General features: G+C 33.7%; 1 protein-coding gene across 1 annotated transcript; it reads right to left on the bottom strand.

Moving 5' to 3' along the window:
- Positions 1 to 449: 449 nt before the first annotated feature.
- LOC130718466 (tubby-like F-box protein 3) lies at positions 450 to 4,330 on the bottom strand. The gene is given in 8 exon segments (XM_057569060.1): positions 450 to 782; positions 879 to 1,158; positions 1,160 to 1,202; positions 1,204 to 1,362; positions 1,766 to 1,945; positions 2,032 to 2,161; positions 2,301 to 2,388; positions 3,609 to 4,330. Coding segments are annotated over 7 exon segments (1,173 nt in total). The 5' UTR covers positions 3,915 to 4,330; the 3' UTR covers positions 450 to 782; positions 879 to 891.
- Positions 4,331 to 22,609: the final 18,279 nt, after the last annotated feature.

Raw genomic sequence — 22,609 nt, 5'->3', positions numbered from 1 at the left:
ATTTTCCCTTTACAATCAAGCAAGTTTTGGAGAGTTTTTTAAGCTGTGTGATTCAAGAAACATGTTTTGTTCATAAACAATAAGAAATGCCTTTGTTTTTGCCATAACACTTTCGAGACCGTTTCTTTTACTATTGGGTGGTGCTGTAATTTAGAAATCTTACCAAGAAAAAACATAATTTGCCCAATAACAATATATAAATGTTGTGTTCTAACCAAACAAATATATAATGGATTTTAATTCTATATGTGGCGCTAGTTATATCTAGATTTTAAAATTCTTAGTTTACACAAGGCGTACCTTATGTGTTACTGCTTTCGAAAGAGCACGTACTACATTATGTTGAACAAGTTTCTGAGCTTGTGTTCATTTCATCGCATGTATTAACATTATTATGTTCTTATGAATGGATAAAGCATGTCACTACTGAATGTTGAGGCTGTCCAAAGTTGAAAATTGAAAACATACAAATGTTAAAAGCAGAGAAGATAAACAATGTGAGAGTATTTATGCACAAGGTGACCAGAATAAACAAATTGGGAAGAAGAGGGGATAAAAGATGTTTCAAGTATTTCAAGGATCTTCCCAGAATGGATGAATCATGATTGCAGAAACTAACTAAAACAATCAATGTGCAACACTGTCTTTGTCAGATTCAGTTCAACACCATCAATCCACCTTCCCAAACATTTTCCAAGATTGCTTCCCGACATGACATGCGACCTTCAAACCATGGTTTTCTACCAGCCATAGAGAAACAGCAATATCATTGTGGATTGAAGCTGGAATGATTAAGAAGCAAATTAATGATTAGCATTTAGCATTGTTACCACATAGACATATTAGAAGTTTAGAATAGTGAACTTTCAAATGAATACCTGTCTATACACGTCATTCACAAGCAATCTTGGTATCAAAGCTGCTGAGGCAGATTGCAAATGCCTGAAATGCTGAGATAAGGTACCGGTAATCCATTGTAAACAAATCCTTCCCAATTTTCCCAAATTGTAGGATAATCTTATCATGTTCTGGTCCGGCAGGTCCATTTTCTGCAGAAGCCACAAGCTGAAAGTTTTTCACGGAGGCAACTGTTACCCGCCCATGAAAGTTTAAGCACCAACACTGCAGCTGCTCGTGCCACCTGGGAGCCTTTTTTTTTCAACACGAGTGTCCCATCCTTTTGATCAGCCAGAGGTCCAGACAAAGTTTTCGGCACGACTTGACTTTGATCTGAAAAAGGGGAATGAGGGGAACATATCTACGTTGTTAAGAGAAAATTCGGTCTGTGTAGGGGCTACCCCTCCTGGTTCAATTGCAGAGGTCGGAATGGAATCCATGACACAGTGCATTCGCCTAGGCCCCCTGCTTGCCATAAAAAGATAGTAAGAACAGCATATTGGGTATATAAGAAGAGTGCACAGTAAGATAGAATGTATTCAAACACTTTGGCTGCTCAAAGTCAAAACATTATTGTCCACCAAAAGAAAACTATGGATGCAGGTCAAGATTTATGCATTGAATTATAGTATATGCTAGAAATCTTGTAAATAAGTAGGATATCATGTATTCATTATAATTAGGTAGCATAATCATTGTAAATAGGGTAGCAATAATTTTGTATATCAATTGCATCTATTATATATAATACATTCCATTGTGTAGTTGAGACACACAGATTCAGTCCAAAACCTCTTGATTCCTTCGCATTTAACAGTATAAATCCTAGTTGTTAATTTCATTACAATTTGTATTATCTTAAGATTACCTGGAACCTAGCACATTCAATTCGTATGAGATGTGAGCTATTGGATAGTTTCCTGTTGGGACCTTGGGTGAAACTTGTTTTAGATTCACCAGCCTAGTGGAGCGACTTTTTGTAATCTTTGCCCCTGCATGAGGTGGCTGGCCATCATAGATTGTGAACTTGGTTCCCAGAAAATTTGATCTGAATAAGGGGGAAGAAAAAGGTATAAGTACTCACGCCAATAAAAATAAAACAACAACAATCACAGAAATTGATCAGCAATGCACCTGAGTTTCCCAACATAGGTGTTGCTTCCCCTTGACATATCATCTGCATGTAAAGACATTATATAATCTGTGCAGGTGGGACGCCTGCATTTGCGTGCAGCAAGAAGGAACTTTCCATCATCACATAGTGCTGAATTGAAGACAATAACAAATAGGAAGACACTCAATTAGAAGCTTTAGATGTCAAAATGGAAAGTAAAGGATGAAAGAAAACAAACAAATTAAAGTTTTTCTAGGAAAAAATAACCATGGAGTTGTATCATACTCACCACTAGTTAAATTGAGATACAAATAATATGTTTGAGTGGTCCGGTTGCGGCTTATAAAGCACTGGAGGAGATTTTCCCTTGGACCAGGCTGCGAAAAATATTCACCAATCATGTTAGGTCATGCCAGAGTGCAGGAAAACAATTACATTATCACTCAGCAATAAAAAGACAAGCATGACAGTCACATTCAATCATCACACCCTTCCACGAGCAAGGGAATCTTCAGAGGAGTCATACTATGGACAGTAGGAAAATAACATATCAAAGTATTCCACATCAAATAGGCATCTTCTGAATTCTGATACTCACTAAAAGAGTTGCCTCTACTTTTACTTTTGGGTTTGGTATCGCCACTAACCAACCATAACAACATATATCCTTGCTAAAACAGTAGAACATAATTGACTTAATCAAGCTGGCACAAGAAAACACAACTTGGATGTAAGAGACCTAAGCTGCCAATATTAACAGTGATTATACCCCGGTGCTGCATAACCTGGTTATTTACAATGTCTAGGTAGAAATTACCCCCATGTAATTTGGTGGACCCAGCCTTCTAGGTAATATAGAAAACATAATTCTGGTGAGGTAGGAGAGCTATAAGCATCTAGAATTATGCCCAAAAACCCAAACTTCCCAGCAAAAAAACAAGGGCCAACCAAAATAACAATTTTACACGAAGAGAAAAAAGAACAGTTGAGAGGGGTTTTCAAAGGATAAGCAGGAACCAAGTATTTTCTTTTGTCCAGGAGATAGTATAAAAATCAAGAATCAAAGAGGTAAATGTAAAAGAATACGAAGGAACAGATAAATTATACCCCAAACCCAAGGAAATCAAGCTAACATTTAATTTAGTTACATCTTGCAAGACTCCAAAAATCAAATGATTAGTTCAACTCTACTACTATTCACAGTTGAATGCTCCCTTACCTACACACCCATGGTCATGAATAGTGCATAATCTGCTTAAATAACCTTGAACACAATTCATTACAACACCAAGCTAAATTGCAATCAATTTTTCACACAAACAAAAAATGACACAGGATTTAAACTAACAAAGAAACAAAATAGCATAGGAAAACCTTGTTTCACTCATTCAAGCAACCATGCTAACCAAATTGGAAAGTCAAAACACAATTAAGCTCAATGCCCAAAACAATAATCAAAACAAAAATCTTCCCAATAAAAAACAGCTTTCAGAAAATTCAACTCACAAAACAAGCAAACAAACAAGTATATGGTAAAATCAAATTTTCATTTCATAGAAAAACCATGTAAAAATTGGAGATGGGGTTTGTTTAGAACCTGCTTAACAGAGATGGGGAAGGTTAACTTGGATGAAAACTCAGGTTTCTTAACGATGTCCTTGGTGATCTCCCTCCAGCTCCGGCAAACTCCAGCACACGCCACCACACTCTTCCTCGCCGGCCACTTCTCCTCCGACGCCTCGATTCGGAGAAGCACCTCACGGAGAAGCTCCTGCGGCATGTTAGCCCAACAGCTCTGCCTCAACCCATCACCGACCACCTCCACCGCCGCAGACTCCTCCTCCACCACCACCCTCTGAGACCTCGATCTCATGTCCTGGATTAAGCTCCGTATAATCGCCATTCAGATGCGGAATTCACAATGAAAAGCTTCAAGGTTCAGAGGATAAGAGTATTAGTAGAGAGAGAAAGAGTGGGTGAGTGGTTTAAGGCTTTAAGCGTTGTGATTGCGTTGATTGAGGGCAAATTTTCAATCTTTTTCTTATGGGGATGAAGAAAATTTGATTATTTCTTGGTGGGTATGAAGGGAAAAAGGTAGAGACTAGAGAGGTTCTGATAAAAAGGTGAAATGCACTGTGATGATTCTGAGAGAAGAGAGAGAGAGAAGGAAGATGGAGAAGATAGATAGAGAGTCAAATAGTGGAAGTCAGGTTCATCATAATTGATGATTAATTGATTATCTATCTATCTATCTGGTTGAAATGTTCATTGTATCATGTTTGGTTGGTTGTTATATTTTACTGGTTTTTGTTATGCTTCCTTTGTCACTGAAAATTAAGATAGAAATTTGCACTTAATTAATGTATTCAAACTGAAACATACATCAATTTGGTTTTTGAAAAGTGAAGTGTATGGTGGTAGGTATAAATAACAATGATTCAATATAATATATCAAGATATTTAAGAGCTGTGATTATGTGTATTAAATCATTAAATTATTTGTATTATAGGGAAATATTAGTTGCTAGTAATGTTAGTAATTTATTTTAATTCAGGATTTAAATATTGGGTCATTCCCTCTTCATCTCACCCAACCAAATACCAACCATTATAATTTATATATCTAACTTTTACCAGTTGAGTTAAACATATATATTATATTTATATATAATTAACTCTTTTCATTCTTCGATGTTTCTACTCTACGGAGGTGGCGTGGTTATAGTGGGAATATAGAAGTAGTATATGCCAATATGCCATGTTGGCTTGGCTCATCGTTAGAGTTAAGGTGGATAAAAGTATATGTTATCTAGTTTTTACTTTTAAGTAGATTTGCATTTTAAAAAAATACTTTTAAGTAGAATTTTTTACAAGCACCTTTAAATAGATGAAATTCAAATATAAATCCTTCATGTAAGTAAATTTATATGTTTGCATTTGGTCAAAATGAATTGTGCCCAATATCATTGGAAGTGGACTTAATGGTGTTCAGTCTAGATGTTAAAGATTTTCATTACAATTGAGCAGACATGGGTCGACATGTTTATAAAATCACGGTAAGATTGCTTATGAGCAATCATTGTCTCTGAATGTTTGCATAAAGACTTTACCAATGCATAACGCATTGGGTATGATTCTTATCACGTCTAAGACAGGTTTGATGCTTCAGTTATATAAACATTAATCATTTTGTTATTTATGTCATTGTTCTTTCATATATAATTTTGAGTTTCTTTTTAAACACTCTCATTCTTATTAGACTCTAGAGTGTTAGCATGCTTTTACTCTCTCTCCTGTGTCAACTCATCTTATCGTATTGAAAGTTCCTTCAGGACACTACCGCGAGAAATTCAAAGCATCTTGCAATTCAAATTTTAGATTTTCTATCTTTCAATTATTTTTCTTGTGATATTATCTAATCATGTTTGTGAGTTGTTTTTATTAATCTCGGTCTCTAAAGTGAAAGTGAAGGTGATTTATGATCATGATATATAACAATGAGATTTTTTTTTGAACTCTATAACAATGAGATTAAATTCAACAAATGTTAAAATTAAATAAAAATAATAAGATAATATGAAAACCTCGGTTAAATTTTAACTGTAACCAGATCAAATCTAGAATAAGATAATCTAATAAGAATTTTACTTTCGGCACGGGCCCATAGCTTTTCCTTTTTTCATTTCAGACAGTTATATCTTAAATATTTTATGAATTTGATCCAGAATATTCTTTCACACTCAAAATCAAAACTGTTCATTTGACAAACAAACAAACAAATAGGTAATCTTCGCCGAATGCATATATTATAGTAGCAGCACATAGATTTAACATTCTGCCGATTTGGGGTATTATATCACTAATCATAAGTGGGTAGTTGTTAATAGACGTATATTACTACAATAAACATTGAACCTGGAGTCCTGGATTAAAGAAAAAACATTATATTACCATAATCTAGTGCAGAAAAAACATTAAATTGTTGAATTGAAGGGGAGAAAACGTTGTTCATATGATCATATATATCCAATTCAATAACAAACATTAGAATTGTAAGCGGTTGGTTAGAGTATAGTCAAAACCGATGGCTCAGATCAATGATAGCATAATAGTGAAGAAAATTAAAAGAAACTAAACCTTGAGTCCTCATCCAAAATTGGATGGATAAGCTTAATTTGTGGCACTTCTTAGGCTTCAAATAAGTCTAACCACAATTTAGCAGTAGGTAGAGGTAGAGCAGTATTCATAGTCCCACCATACCAAATATCAATACGCAAAAGCAATGGTTTTCAGTACATTGTTAGGGCCCATTTCAACCAACCACTTAGATTAATTTGCTACCCAATTTTGCCTTTCACACTGTTATAGATATCAATCATCATCTTCCCTTTTTATGATTAGGGGTTGAATTCCATTTTTCTATACTCCCATGTCCCATCAATGTACTTATCATATTCTCATAAGTCATGACACTTCCCATTGAATTAGGCTAATGGAACCAATCAACATGTTCTTCTACCTTTTTCATCTTTTTCCAAATTAATCATGCTGTATATATAGTAAACACTGACCTCACAACATATTGTAGTGTAGATGAGTTTTACATAGGCCTCTAATTATATTTACTAATATTATTTTATATCATAGTTTAATTAAAATATAAAATAATTGGAAATTGTGGACATTTATTGATAAAAAAAGAACACTAAGATTCATGGAGTTGCACCCAGTTTTAACCAAAAACGTGGGCCTTGGGTTGCTCTATTAAATTGAAAAGATATATAAAACTATTAGTTGCATAAGATGTTCTTAGAGCATCTCCAATGGTAGTATCTAATGTTAAATACATACTCATATGAGTATCTATTACCATTGAAGTACATATTCAATTCCAACATGGCAAAGATGAGTATGTGGGAATAGATACTCCACACTAGACTTGAAATGTGAGCTTGTATTTATTACAAGCACTTATAATTAATTAAAATTGAGATAAATAATAAAATATACAAATGTGATGTTGATGGTGAGATCCACTATAGAAACTTTTAAGAGTTGTTGGGTTGGAGTAAAAAGTTAATAAAATGGAGCAGATGATGTGATATTATGGGAAATTGAAAAAATGATGTGTAGATATTTTAGTGAGAATGATGGATGAAGATGCTCTTAGTTCTTATTTTGGAGTTAAGAACTAAGAACTAAGAAATTTTCCATTGGAGGTGCTGACATGAACTCATTAGTTCTTAAAAATAAGAACTCAGTTCTTATATAAGAAGTTTTGTTTTTTGAGTTCTTAGCTTAAAATATTAATTATTTCTCTCTCATGCAAATTACTTTATTACTTTATGAGTTTTGTTTTGTTACTTTATGAAAATAAAAAGGGTTAATCCTCTAATTCGTCCATGTGGTTGTGTCGCCGTCTGAAATTGGTCCCTTCCCGGAAAATTTGAAAATGTAAGTCCTCACGTTTGGAAAGTGTGTGGAGCAGGTCCTCGCCGGAGTTGGGAGCTCCGGCGAGTGATGATTAGGCTTGCTGACTGGATAATTTTTTCTGACGTGGCATTAAAAATAAAATATAAATTAAATTAAAAATTTAAAAAGTCCCTTAATTAATTAACTTACCCTAATTAACCCTAATCTTAATCCAAATACAATCTCTATTCCTAATTAACTTACTAACACATATTCAATTACTCCCCCCAATAATAATCCACAATTCCCCCCTCAATTAACCCAGGATCCTAATTTCAAACCCTAATCATCTTCAACCTTCTCACTCGTATCTCAGCTTCAAGGCTCCCTCTCGCATCTCATCTTCATCCATTTGCATCAACATTCTCACTCGTATCTCATCAATCAAGTTCGTCGACCATTGCAGCAAGTTTAAGCAACTGTGAGAAGGCGAAGTCGAAGTTGGGAGCTCGCGTTTGAACTGAGGTAAGCTTGCTTCTTCTTTGCGTCTTCGTTGTGTATGTCGTTTGAAGTTGGTGATTGCGAATAACTCATGTCTTCGTTGTGTAAGGATTGCTTGGGTGGGTTTGATTTGGGTTTGGATGCTTTGGTTCTTGGGTTGCTATTTTTGGTCTTTGTTTGACTGAACAATGTCTGTTTCAGGATGGTGTTTTCCTTGGCTGTGCGGCATGGTGGGTGGTTTGGTACTTCTCCTTATTGGCACTACTTTGGTGGTGGTAGAACTGTGCTAAGTGATATGGATGAGGATAGATGGTCCTTCCTTGATACTGTGGATCTTGTCCAGAAATTGGGTTACGAAGAGTTTGATCTATGGTGGGTAAATGCTGAGGATATTGCTGAACACAAATTCAGGAGGTACAAGACTGACAACGATGCTATGGAATTAGCTAAGTATGCTACTAGTAATGGTTACAATGAAGCTTTGTTGTTTGTTGAGACTAAAGGTGTCCCTGGTTTTGTGCTTGCTGGAAAAAAGGAAAAGGAGAAAAAACAAGTAAAGAAGAAGGTTCACCAAGGTAAAACCAAGGCTGTGAGGAAGTCACATAGACTGCAAGCAGTGATGAAAAAGACAAACAATGAGGGCCAGAGTATAACTATTGTTTTGTCTGATGATGATGAGTCCCAGAATGATGTTGTCCTCCCAGATATTGTCCCTGAAGTTTTTGATGAAGTGAATGATGAAACTGGGATTGAAGTTCAAGTTGCTGAGAGTAATGCTGAGAATGAAGCTGAGAAAAGTCCTGAAGTTGTTGAGAATGAAGCTGAGAAAAGTCCTGAAGTTACTGAGAATGAAGCTGAGAATAATGCTGAGAATGAAGGTGAGAAAAGTCATGAAGTTGCTCCCAATGCAAATTTGGTCTCTGGTCATGAAGCTGAGAATGATGCTAATCCTGAAACTGTTGATGCTCCCAATGCAAATTTGATTTCTGATATTCCCAACCAAGATGGAGAAAACAGTGATAGTGGCAGTGACATTTCTGAGGAAAACATAAGGCTTGAAGACAGTGAAGAAGAGAGAGACCTAGGGAATGAAGATGGGTTTCCAAACTCAACTTTTGTTGAGGCAGAGGCACTGTTGAATGAGCATATCAACCAAATGATGCTCCAAGGTAAGGGGGATGATCCAGACTATGATGGAGGCTATGAGAGTGAGGACCTAGAAAGTGTTCCAACTGATAGTGACCTTGAAGAACTTCCTAGAAGAAAGTTTCCAAGGTTCAATGAAGAGGATCTCAATGCAAATTTCAGATTCAAACTAGGGATGGACTTATGTTCCCTACAAGAGTTTAAAGATGCTCTAGCTGACCATGTTGTTGCATGTGGTAGGCAATTTAGCTTCAAGAAAAATGATAGCATAAGGTGTAGGGTGGTATGCAAAACTGATGGGTGTCCATTTGTCATGTTATGTAGTAAGGTTTGGAACAAGCAGACATATAGAATCAAAACACTTATAGATGAACACACATGTGCCAGGGTGTTTGACAACAAGTCTGCCACTGTTAGATTTGTAAAGAAGAAGTTGTTGAACAAGGTGAGGATAGCAAACAAAATAACCACAAATGAGATTGTTGATGACTTTAGAATCAATCTAGGGACTGGGATTACAAGATATAAAGCATGGAAAGGAAAGAAATTGGCTACTGAAGAAATAGATGGAGCTACTGAGTTGCAATATACTCTCTTGTGGAGATTTGCCAATGAATTGAGAAGAAGGGCAGCAGGTAACACATGCAAGATGAATTTTGTGTCTCCAAGGACTACATTGCATTCTAGATTTAGCAGATTCTATATGTGCTTGGATGGATGTAAGAAAGGGTTTCTCCGTGGGTGTAGGCCATTTATTGGCTTGGATGGATGCCATTTGAAGACCAAGCATGGAGGAATTCTATTGTCTGCTATTGGTAGAGATGCTAATGAGCAGTACTTCCCCCTTGCCTTTGCTGTGGTTGAATCAGAAAACAAAGACAGTTGGATGTGGTTTATGGAGTTATTGATGGATGACATAGATCCTGATAGATCATCTAGATGGGTCTTCATTAGTGATCAACAAAAGGTACACCTACCCCTTTCTTTTCTGCTTCTATGTATTACAATATCCTACTAGATCATCTAATGCTTATTCAATTATTCCTCAGGGTTTGATGGAGGTGTTCAAAGAAGAGCTTCTACAAGGTTGTGATCACAGATTGTGTGTGAGGCATCTATATGCCAATTTAAAGAACAAGTTTGGTGGTGGAGTCCTTCTTAGGAACTTGATGATGGCAGCAGCCAAAGCTACCTATGAAGGAGCATGGAGGGAGAAAATGGACTTGATTAAGCAGCATAATGCACTAGCCTATGAATGGTTGATGGACAAACCTAAATCCTCATGGTGCAGACATGCATTTAGCATCTACCCAAGGTGTGATGTTGTCATGAATAACCTCTCAGAGTCCTTCAATGCAGCTATTTTGATGGCCAGAGACAAACCTATACTAACTATGATGGAGTGGATAAGAACCTATGTCATGGGGAGATTTCCAATTATGATGGAGAAGCTCAGAAAGCACAGTGGACAGATTATGCCAAGACCCTTAAAGAGAATGGCATTTGAAGTTGGAAAGTGTAAGAATTGGATCCCTAGGACTGTGGGTGAAGCTACTTATGAAGTTCAACATTCTGACCGTTCAGAGAGGCATGTTGTTAATGTTAATGCCAAGAAATGTTGCTGTGGATTTTGGGAGCTGAATGGATTTCCTTGCAGACATGCAGTTTGTGCAATTAATTTCCACCGCCATGACCCTAAGGATTATGTTGAAGACTGCTATAAGAGGGCTGCTTTCCGGGCAACATATGAAAACTATATCACACCACTGCCTGGTCCTAACCAGTGGATTGTGACACCAAATGACCCTGTCTGTATTATGCCACCCTTGTATAAGAGAGGGGCGAGGAGGCCCAAGAAATTAAGAAGGAGGGATCCTTATGATGACCCTAACCCTAACAAATTGAAGAGGGGGGAGCATTTGTAAGGTGTAGCAAGTGCAAGCAGTTTGGACACAACAAAAAGGGATGCAAGAACCCAGCTGTAGATGATGATGAGGCAGATTTAGAGGGAATACTGGAAACAATTGGAGAAGAAGTTGATGCAGAAGGAATAGCAAATGATGTGCCTGGAACTGATGAACCTGCAATTGATAAGAACAAAGCAAAGGTATTACATATGTGTTGGTAATTAATCTTGTATCCTAATACTATGCATATGTATAAGCCTGAAAACTAATGCTAATTTTATTGTTTGTGAATATTGGTGTGCATAATATTTTCAGAAGAAGGGTTTTAGAAAGTGCAGTAAATGCAAACAATATGGCCACTACAAAAACAGTTGCAAGAACATCCCACAGGTCCAACCCCTTCTCTGCCTGGGATTGTTATAAGGGAACCTGTGAATACTCCTGCCCCTGTCACACTGCTTGTGAATTCTGGAAAACAGGCATTGATCTATCCCTATTTTGGACTTGTAGTGATAAACAAAGGATTAACTGTGAAACTAACCTTGTTAAATTGTTTCAGAAAGAAAAAGTAGTAGAGGTTCCCAGATCTGAGAAGGGGAAAGGCACCAAAAGCAAGCAGTTTTCTGGAATCACTTTTGATGGAGATGCAAGCACTTCTGCCTCAAATTTCCAAGGTCAGATGGAGAGTGTAGCAGTTGCAGTTGAAGCACAAGAGACCCCCATGCCCAATGAAGAACAAGCTATGGTCGATGGAGATGCTGTACCTACACAGTGTAGTGGTGTTGTTGACAAAACCCTTGGATGAAGAGATGACTTTTGCATAGTGGGAAAAAGCAAGGAATCTCAGCATAATTTGGACCACATGGCCACTAGGGTCTGATTTTTTGTAATATTTATGGGGGGTGGGGATTATGGACCACATATTATGCCCAAGACTATTATTATAAGTGTCTTTTTTGTTGAAACCCTGTTTAAGATGCTCTGTCTTTTTTGTAACCCTGTCTTTTTTGTTCCAAACAATGAGCAGTGTGCAGCATGTCCACACTTTATGTATTCAATTTCATGGTTCCAAAATCATGGTCTCATTTGAATTATGCATTCAATTTCTTTTTCTGTACTTGTTGTCATTTTAATGAGGATTCAATGATAAATGTGTTTGGTGAGTGAGGTATGAACTCAAATTGAGAAATAAATTTCACAACTCTTTTTCAATTTCATTAACATCTGCATACATCAAGTAGGACAGAAATCACACCCTCCCATTACATTTTTTCCAGTACCACAAAACAACAGACAAATCAAACCCTCCCCTTACATTTTCATACCCTCCCCTTACATTTTCTCCAGTACCACTGTCACTTTAAACCCTCCCCTTACCTAAACACCACACTGTCACTAAAAAACATATCAAAGCAGTCACACTTGCAACATTCTTCTGAAATCTCTCTACTTCAAGTTTCTTCTTCAGCCTTTTCATTTTTTTCTGCAAATCAAGAACATGCTGCATAGAGTTGTGGTTTGATGAATTGCCAATCTCAAAACTCATTGTCTCAGCAACTACATGCGGTATAACTGGTTCTCTACCTTCAAGTGGATCATCAATCCAAAAAAAGAAATCACATGTGCCTGGAAGCTGAAGATTTAAACAAAGTCAATGTTGAATAAAGATAGGGGATTTAGGCATAACACACACATATGGCTGCAAATTGGATAGATAAGTGACAACCAACTTACCTGCCAATTTTTGCACCTAAGAAATCTCCTTTCTGAGTTTTCACAAGTACCAGCAGTGTAGAGCATTAGAGGAACTCCACATTGACATTTTGCCCTACCACCTGCACTTCTATGCTTGGAACGACAGGAGGATGCAAAAGAACCATTCATGTCTAATGAGATCCAGTTGAAGGAGAACACACCACTGTAGATCGAAGAGAGGAGATACACGAGCACTAGAGAGGAGAAGCAGAGGATCGATGGGAGGGATGAGGAGAAGAGAGGAAGGAGATCGCAAGGATGGAGATCGCAAGAGGGATGGAGATCGCAGGGAAGGAGATAGCAGAGGGATTATGTCGATGGGAGGGATGAGGAGAAAGAGGATCGAAGGGGGTGATGAGAAGAAGATAATTGGGATAGCATGAACCCTAATTTTACTTCTTATGATCTGAAAATTGGGGTGAAATTAGGAATAGAGATTGTATTTGGATTAAGATTAGGGTTAATTAGGGTAAGTTAATTAATTAAGGGACTTTTTAAATTTTTTAATTTAATTTTTAATGCCACGTCAGAACAAATTATCCAGTCAGTAAGTTTAATCATCACTCGCCGAAGCTCCCAACTCCGGCGAGGACCTGCTCCACACACTTTCCAAACGCGAGGACTTACATTTTCAAATTTTCCGGGGAGGGACCAATTTCAGACGGCGACACAACCACAGGGACGAATTAGAGGATTAACCCAAATAAAAAGTATAAATAATGTGGTTGGTGAGACCAAATGAATAATGGTAAGAACTAAGAACTCATGGTTGGAGCAAAATTGCTTGAGAGTTGCTTAAACACATGTGGCAATATGAGTCAACATGAATAGTGTCAAGAACTAAGAAATAAAAACTAGCATTGAAGATGCTCTAAGTAAGACGTCATGGCTCATTTCTAGGTATACCTGAACAATTTATACTTCCTTGCCCTATGAAAAAGCTTTTATTGTTCTATATCTAACCTGAATTTCATATGGTAATCCTAGACTTTTTCCGTCAACATTTGAAATGTATTTTGGACATTTTCATAATAATAAAAAAATTGAGTTGAGAATTTGAAATCCCTTCAACAAAATCAAGTCGCCGGCTTCAACCGCAATTGTGTAAGACTTTCAAACATACAAACTAGTTGTCAATTTTAGAAGATGCATACATACAATAAGACTTACATAGTTTTCAATGTTTTTATTGATGACCAAAAACATCATTTGTTTTTTAATTGTATAAATTATACTAATTAATACCTTTGACCGACATGTAATTTACCATTGCAAACTCATTCTTTCTCCTAGTTGGAAAAATTCTAGAAAACATACGTAATTAGCGAAAAAAGAAATTAACATGTTTGTAATGTTCTTATGTCATTAGTAGACTAGTATGTATACCCGTGCCGATGCACGGGGCACATTTCTGAGTGTATAATAAATTGTTTTTAATATATAAAATTATTTGTTTGATTTATTTGTAAAAATATAATAATATAATAAATTGTATGATTTTTGTTTTTTGTTTTATTTTCGTTTTTCTTATCTCCAAATAAGTCTACAAAATTTATAACTTATAAAATTTGATAGAAAATATGTATTACATATTAAATCACATTATCATTGTTTAGGGGGTTTGATGTAAGTTGTATTTATTTTGGTTCGGTGCATGAGAGTTTTGTTCAGATGTAGATTTCTTATTCAATAATAATTTCAGCTTTCAAATAAAATCATTGTGATTTCCTAAACTCTAACGAAATACGTATGAGTAATCAAAATTGAAGGGATGCAATAATAATTTTCTTGAACTCAGACTCTCTCTTTGGGTTCCACCCTTTTTCAAGGTGCACTCAGACTCTCTCCTTGGGTTCCAAACCAATTCACAGTAAAATCTCTTGTTTTCCTGAACTCGCAAAACAAAGTTGTAATGTTTCTGTATATCTACTCCTAAAAATATTTAAAAAGTCTAGAAAAAGTTTAAAAATTATATTAAAACATTTTTTATTAGATTTAATTTAAAGGTATCTTCATGCTAAATATTCCTCTTCGTATCACCATTTTATTTATGTAACCTAAACATCATCAATCAATCTCTCTCTCCCTCTCTCTCTCTCTCTAAATAATTCTACACAATTTATAACATGTAAAAGATGTGATACTTTTTGGTACATCGGACTGATAAATTGCACTATCTAGGAATTGATCCTTGGACCTCTCTCACTCAACCCATAAAATTATAATGAAATTTGTTTTTTTTTGTTATTTTTAATTGGAAATATTTTAATGAAAACGTTCTTCCCCGTCAAATCCCTATTTTCACAATCAAATTAAAATGGTTATGTGTATCTATTCTTAAAATTAATTAAAAGTCTGATAAAATTACTAAAATTAAATTAAAACATTTTATATTAGTTTCAACTTGAAAGTATTTTCGTGCAAAATGTAACTCATGTAGAAGCTTTTTACAATATAATTAATAAATATAGACTAAATATGTTTACTTTTCTGTAATTCCCCGTGAGAGTCATATATTCACAATAAAAATTAAAATACTTTTGTATATCTACTCTTAAATTATGTAAAAAGTATGAGAAAAATACTAAAATTAAAACAAAACATTTTCTATTAGTTTCAACTTAAAAGTATTTTCATGTAAAATGTTCCTCATATAAGAATTTTTTACTATATAATTAATAAATAAAGACTAAATATGTTTATCTTTCTAAAATTCCCCGTGGGAGTCCTACATTCACAATCAAATTTTAATGCTTATGTATATCTACTCTTAAATTATGTAAAAAGTATGGAAAAAGTACTAAAATTAAAACAAAACATTTTCTAGTAATTTCAACTTGAAAGCATTTTCACGCAAAATCTTCCTCATGTAGGACTTTTTTACTATATAGTTAATAAATATTGACTAAATATGTTTATTTTTCTCTAATTTCATGTGGGAGCCCTATATTCACAATCAAATTATAATGCTTATCTACTATCAAATTAATTAAAAAGTATGAGAAACTACTAAAATTATAACAAAACATTTTCTATTAGTTCTAACTTGATAGCATATTCATGCAAAATGTCCCTTCGCGTATGAAATTTTTTTATGAAGCATTTTTTTAGAAAGCACCTTAATATGTAACTTATATACATAAAAATATAAGCTATATATGTTCATTTATTCCAATACTCTCAAAATTTTATATATATATATATATATATACCTTTAAAGGTATGAAAAAAATTCTAAAATTATATTGTTTGTTATTTTCAACTTGGAAATATTTTAATATAAATTTTATTTCCTAGCAAAGTTTTAATGAGGCTCATCTTTAATATCACGTTTTAAGCTACTGTTTTGTGGGGAAATTTTTTTCGGACCTATCGTCTGTTTGGGAAGCAAGGTTTATTTTGTACGTTGTATTTGTCATGAGAACATTTACCTCATGCTTCATTATTTATTAATAATACTTTCACTTTAAAAAAATGTTCTTCCCCGTTGAATCTTTATTTTGACAATCAAATTAAAATGGTTTTTTATATCTACTCTTGAAATTATTTAAAAGTAAGGAAAAAGTACTAAAATTTTATCAAAACATTTTTTATTATTTTCAATTTAAATAATTTTCATGCAAAATGTTACTCAAATAGGAGCTATACAATTAATAAATATAGACTAAACATATTTATTTTTTTCTAATTCCCCGTGGGAGCCCTATATTCATAATCATATTATAATGCTTATATATATATATATATATCTACTCTTAAATTAATAGAAAAGTTTAGGAAATGTATAAAATTAAATTAAAACATATTTTCTATTAATTCCAACTTGAAAGTATTTTGATGTAAAATGTTTCTACCCGTATGAGCTTTTTAATATGTAACTTAAACATAAATAAATAATAGCTATATATGTTCATTTATTCCAATTTCAGTCAAAAATTCATGTTTTTATATATTTAACTTTAAGCTTATGAACAAAATCTAAAATTATATTAAAATTTATTGTTTGTTATTTTCAACTTGGAAATACTTTAATATAAATGTCCTTCTCCGTGGAATCTTTATTTTAACAATCAAATTAAAATGATTCTCTATATCTACTCTGAAATTATTTAAATTTCCGGAAAAAAGTACTAAATTAAAGTTATGTTAAAACATTTTCTATTAGTTTCAACTTGAAAGTATTTTCATGCAAAATGTTTCTCGTGTAGGAGATTTTTTCTATACAATTAATAAATATAGACTAAATATGTTTACTTTTTTCTGTAATTCCCCGTTGGAGCCCTATATTCATAATCAAGTTATAATGCTTCTGTATATCTACTCTTAAATTATTTAAAAATTCTAAAAGTACTAAAATTATAACAAAACATTTTCTATTAATTTCAACTTGAAAATAAATCTAATAGAAGAAGAGGATAAGGAATGAAACATCTCGTAATTAAATCTGTTAAAACCTATGAAGTTTTGAAAAGAAATATATTATTTGTTATTTTTAACTTTGAAATATCTTAATGTAAATGTTCTTCCTCACGGGAGCCCTATTTTTCACAATGAAGTTAAAATGATTATGTATATCTACTCTTAAATTTATTTAAATTTCCGAAAAAAGTACATAAATGATATTAAAATATTTTCTATTAGTTCAACTTGAAAGTATTTTCATGCAAAATGTTTCTCATGTAGGAGATATTTACTATATAATTAATAAATATAGACTAAACATGTTTATTTTTCTCTAATTCCCCGTGAGAGTCGTATATTCACAATCAAATAATAATGCTTATGTATATTTACCCTTAAATTATTTGAAAAGTTTGGAAAATACTAAAATTATACTCCCTTGTCCCATAATATAAGTCGCTTTATATTATCTATGAAGCATTAATTATATTTTTCCATGTTTACCCTCATATTTAATTAATAGTCCACATTCAAAGAATTTTAATGTTTCTCAAAATTTTGTTTGATTTCCAAGACCCTTATAGTTTAAAAGTAGTGGAATATTAATATGGAGATCGAGAGAATTTCATATGAGAGTGATTTTGAAAAGTTTTTTTTAAAAAGTTACAAATTTATTGCTCTTAACTAATTTTCTTAATCCTAGAGAATTGGTTAAAAACGACTTATAATAGGGGACGGAGGGAGTAACAAAACATTTTCAATTTGTTTCAACTTGAAAGTATTTTCATGCAAAACATTTCTCCCCGTATAAGCTTTTTAAGATGTAACTTAAACATATATTTACCTTTGAACTTATGGAAAAAAAGAGTATTGGTTCAATTTTTGGTAGTGGGAGACAAAATATGGTTAGTCATTAATATGAGACATAAAAATATTTTAAAAAAATAAAAAATAAAAAATAATTAGATGGCCTATTACATGTTTACCCTCAACGAAATAACTAATTCCATTTGACTCGAGCTTAAGTTGCTAAAAAAGGAAATAAACCGTAAACCTACTAAAAAAGTAGATAAAAAGGTTCAACAATTAATAAATGAAAATAGAAAAGAAAATTAAATATCAAAAATCATGTTGTAAGTTTTTTAATCTTACATTGAATCTATTATAATTTTTAAATACATTTTCATGAAAAATAATTTTTTTTGTAATACTAATGAAATGATAGTTATCCAAAGATGCTTTTTACCATATATTTTCCTTTTATTACTATTTCTAATTTTGGCTTCAACATTTAAAACATGAAAATAGTAAAGAAAAGGGGTTGTCTAAATGACCCATGATAAAGTTTGGGTTAAATAACCCACCATCCAATCACATTGCAGATAAATGAGTTGAATTTTTTATATTTTATTTATTAATTGATTTCCAACTCATTTATCTCATTTTAGACAACCCCTTTTCTTTACTATTTTCATGTTTTAATTAAAGTACATATATTTTCTTGAGTTTTTAAACTAAAATTTTAAACAAAAGTATTTTTAAAGATTACAAAATAGAGGAAGGGAACGCCACACTTCTTGAACTCTCCATAATCCACATTTGATTCCCTTCTTTTTTTCAACGCAACAATCGCCCGACAACCACTTTTGACATCACCAACCGTGTCAACCCCATTATCAAGCTATATATATACTTCTATTACAATTCAAAAGAAACAGGAATTAGTTATAAGGATGAGAAGGAGGAACACATTTCAAATTCATAAATTTCATTGCTCAATTAGAAATTTCTACTACTAAATAACTTCAATGAGCCCCAAAAAAAATAGTTAGAGTTCTCAGGTAGAATATGCCTCTTTGTTCCCATGAGAGTTTTGCTCTCATGTATCTTTATCAATAAATATTCATTGTTGAAAAAAAAAATTGCTTGCTCACGTTGCTATACCAATTGATTTTCATGTGATGTTGCTTATTATGAAGAAGAAAAACAACAAAAGATAGCCAAGTCTTCTAAGAAGGAGAAAAAATATAGTTCAAAAGAAAGATAAAAAACTGAAAAACAGAACAGGAAAAGAGAAGTACAACCAGCTCCTCAAAATCTTTAACTCTTGTCAACTATATCTGAAATTTGCATAGCTAGTTATAAGAAAAAACTTCAGGAAGTGATTTAATTTGACTGATTTCTTATCACCTCCTGCACCGGTGAAGTGATCCTATCATCAAGAATCACCTTAAGACTTCAAAACTTACAAAAATTGACATTTCAAGATCATCCCCTTGTGTCCCAGCAACACATCATAGCCTTTAAAAACTCTTCAATGTTCTCCTTCTCCAAAAGCTGATGTAGCTTTCCTTGTATTTCAAGCAAAAACATACACGCAAGAAAGCAAATAGACATAACTTTAGAAAACAATATATGAGAAATCATAAACATAACACAAAAACAGAAGAGTCTAGGCTACACGGCAGTAAAAAGACATAGATTCAAAATCTTTGCAACACACAAAACCCAAATTACATGATAACTAAGCAAGAGGGAAAACTAAGCAACTGAAAAAAGAAGAGTGGATTGAGAAAGGGATTCATATGCATTGAATTGAAAAATTCTTGAGTTATTTATAGGAGAATGCTATTAGAGAGGGGTGGCAAAATTAACCAATCAAATGTAATAGTGTGATAATATCCAAAAAATTGAATTCAAAAATTTAAATACGTATTGGGAATATAGTGACTTAATGATAAAAGTAAAAGCTGGAAATACCAATCAAATTGACTTAAATGAGTGTGGTTAAGAAGCATTAAAAAAGTGTTTAGGCAGGTAAAACGTGATTGGTGTAGTGGTAGGTAGTGGGATTTAAATTTGAACTGATAATTAATGACAGATATATTATAGATTAAAAAAATCAAAAATAAAATTAATTCTATGACTTATTACATGCTTATCCTTCAATAAAATATCAAATATAAATTGAGCCATGACAAAGTTTCCAAAAGTGGAATTAACATTTTCATTTTAAATTATTTTAATCTTGAAAAAATACTTGAAACCTATCCTAGTGATTGCCAAGTGTCAAAACTTGCTATCTTTTAGGTTCTCTTTCATATACTATTTAGATTAGATTTAGATAAGATCAAATAGAATAGAGATAATTCTTAAAACATAAAAGACAAAAGTGTTGATTTAAAAAAATGACAAAAGTGTTGATTAAAATGATTTAACAATAGAAAGTATCTATATCTATTTCAAGTGTTGATTAAAATGATTTAACAATAGAAAGTATCTATATCTATTTCAAGTTCATCTGAACAGGTACCGCACCGCCTCTTCACCACCATTGGCATGGCAACACCGGTGAGAGAGACTACTTGCCTATTCTTATGATATTCATTAAAAAATTGCGTATGAAACTTTACTTTTTAGTTTAAAAGCCATTTTTAATAACACTTAGTTTACATTATTTAAAATAAATATCTTTAGAAAGAAAAAATATTTTATTTTCCAACTAATCTTTGTTTTTTGTTTTTGGTCTAAGAAAAGCAGATTGACCTTGTTGGAATTGCAATGTGCCAAACGTGGAATGGCGCAATTAGATATCTATATCTATCTATCTATACTAGATACAAAGCACAAGCACAAGTGCTTAAGGACGACAAAAATCATAGGTGTGATCTTCTCAGAACCTCTCCACGCGTCAGTTTATTGGAGCGTTTCAATTTCAAGCCCTTTTAGTCTTCAGCTTAGCAGAACAAGTTAATCTCGGATTTCCCCACAGAATTGCTCACTGTCAATTATGGGTCTCGCTGGTACATATGTTGGGGAAGGATTTGAATTTCAAATATATTGGTTGCACCCCATTTTTTCGACGGTGTTTCACTTCAAAACGCGCTTAGCTTCAGTCACAAATCGAGTCATTTGATAGCTATGGATGCTGTTTTCCATGACGTTTTCCCCGCAGAACTCACCGTCACTGGCGACATGTACAGTTGCAGCTTCAACCACCCCACCATCGACAACCACCACAATAACAACATCAACGACTTAGATTCCATCATCCGCGCCGCTGATTGCTTCGACACCAACCAGCTCCAACCGGAAAGCCCCTTCAGTGAGCGGCGTTTCACTACAAAGACGTGCTTCAGTCCCTTTTCTCCGGTTCGAACTCGCCGCCATTCAAACTTCTTTTCCTCTTCCTGTTCCGGAAACGAACCCTCTTCTCTGTTCTGTTCTCGACTTCGGCATTCACCTCACCTTACTTCTCGGCTAACGGTGGCGCCAGATCATAAACGGTGCTTCCAAAAAATCCATCGGTAAGATCTTCTCCTCTTCCTCCTCCCTTTGTTTTCATAGATCAGAACAATAGAGAGAGAGTCGGAATGGCCCGTGCAAACATGTTTCTTTAATTAATCCTGATTTTTTATGAACTGTTATTGTTACACGAATTTGATAAATTATGAGGGTTTTGTATGTATTCTTTGGTATTGATATTGTTCATTCTTTTCACTAGATACCTTAACTGTGTTACTTTGGAGTTGGAGGTTTGCAAGTTTTATCTGTATCAGATTTGAGTTTATTCCTCCTATCTTTTGCACATTTATCTTTGGTCATTTACTTATTTCAACCCTGTTTGTTCTTATTTTTCAGAGATCAGAACGAGAGAGAAATAAGGGCTTGAAGATGGAAGATGGTGAATTGTGAAACCTTCCCATGAACTATATTGTCCTCTTTGTTGTTGAACAATCCATTTTTCTCAACCTTTTTTATTTCTTTCATTCTAACTTTGCAGGCCTTTTCCATATGATAGAGATGCACATATTGAAAGCATTGTAATATAATATTGCAGATCGATAAACTCTTACCTGTCAATGAAGGAATCATGAGTGTTAATGATGCTAATGCTACTCGAGTTGCCATTTTCGGAGACAGGGAAAAAAATCGAAGTGATCCAGATTATGACCATAGCTATGGAAGGTGAGTTCTATCACTGTACCATGAATTTAATGCTACCTATGTCATTCACAGAGCTTTATCATTTAATTTGTAAGACTTTTTATTCTCTTATGACTATGAATGAGAACCGTGACATATAATTGTTGACGATTGTTATCTTAAACCTTCCCATGAACTCCAATGTCCTCTTTGTTATTGAACAATGCATTTTTCTCTTTTTTGTTTTGTTTTGTTCTCAACTTGCTAATTTCTTTGTTCTCATTTTTGCAGGGTTTTTCCAAAGGAGATGGGCAGATTGAAAGCAATGTAATAGAACATTGCAGATCAATGAACTGTGATAAGGAGGGATCTCAAACATGGCACTATGGACTCCATCAGATATGGTCAGTTCATGCATTCTGAAACACAAGTTGCAATATTAGGCTTTTTCAATCATTTTTGTTGAAATTAGGGGTTTGTATTATGATTTCCTTCCCTAACACAAGTTGTTTGGATTTTCAATCTTAGGCGTAGTTTTATTTAATCTTCT

This window comes from Lotus japonicus, chromosome 5 (assembly GCF_012489685.1).
Source record: "Lotus japonicus ecotype B-129 chromosome 5, LjGifu_v1.2".
In the NCBI taxonomy this organism is placed as follows: Eukaryota; Viridiplantae; Streptophyta; class Magnoliopsida; order Fabales; family Fabaceae; genus Lotus; species Lotus japonicus.
Note: the sequence above shows the minus strand (reverse complement) of the source record. Positions and strands in the feature narration are given on the sequence as shown.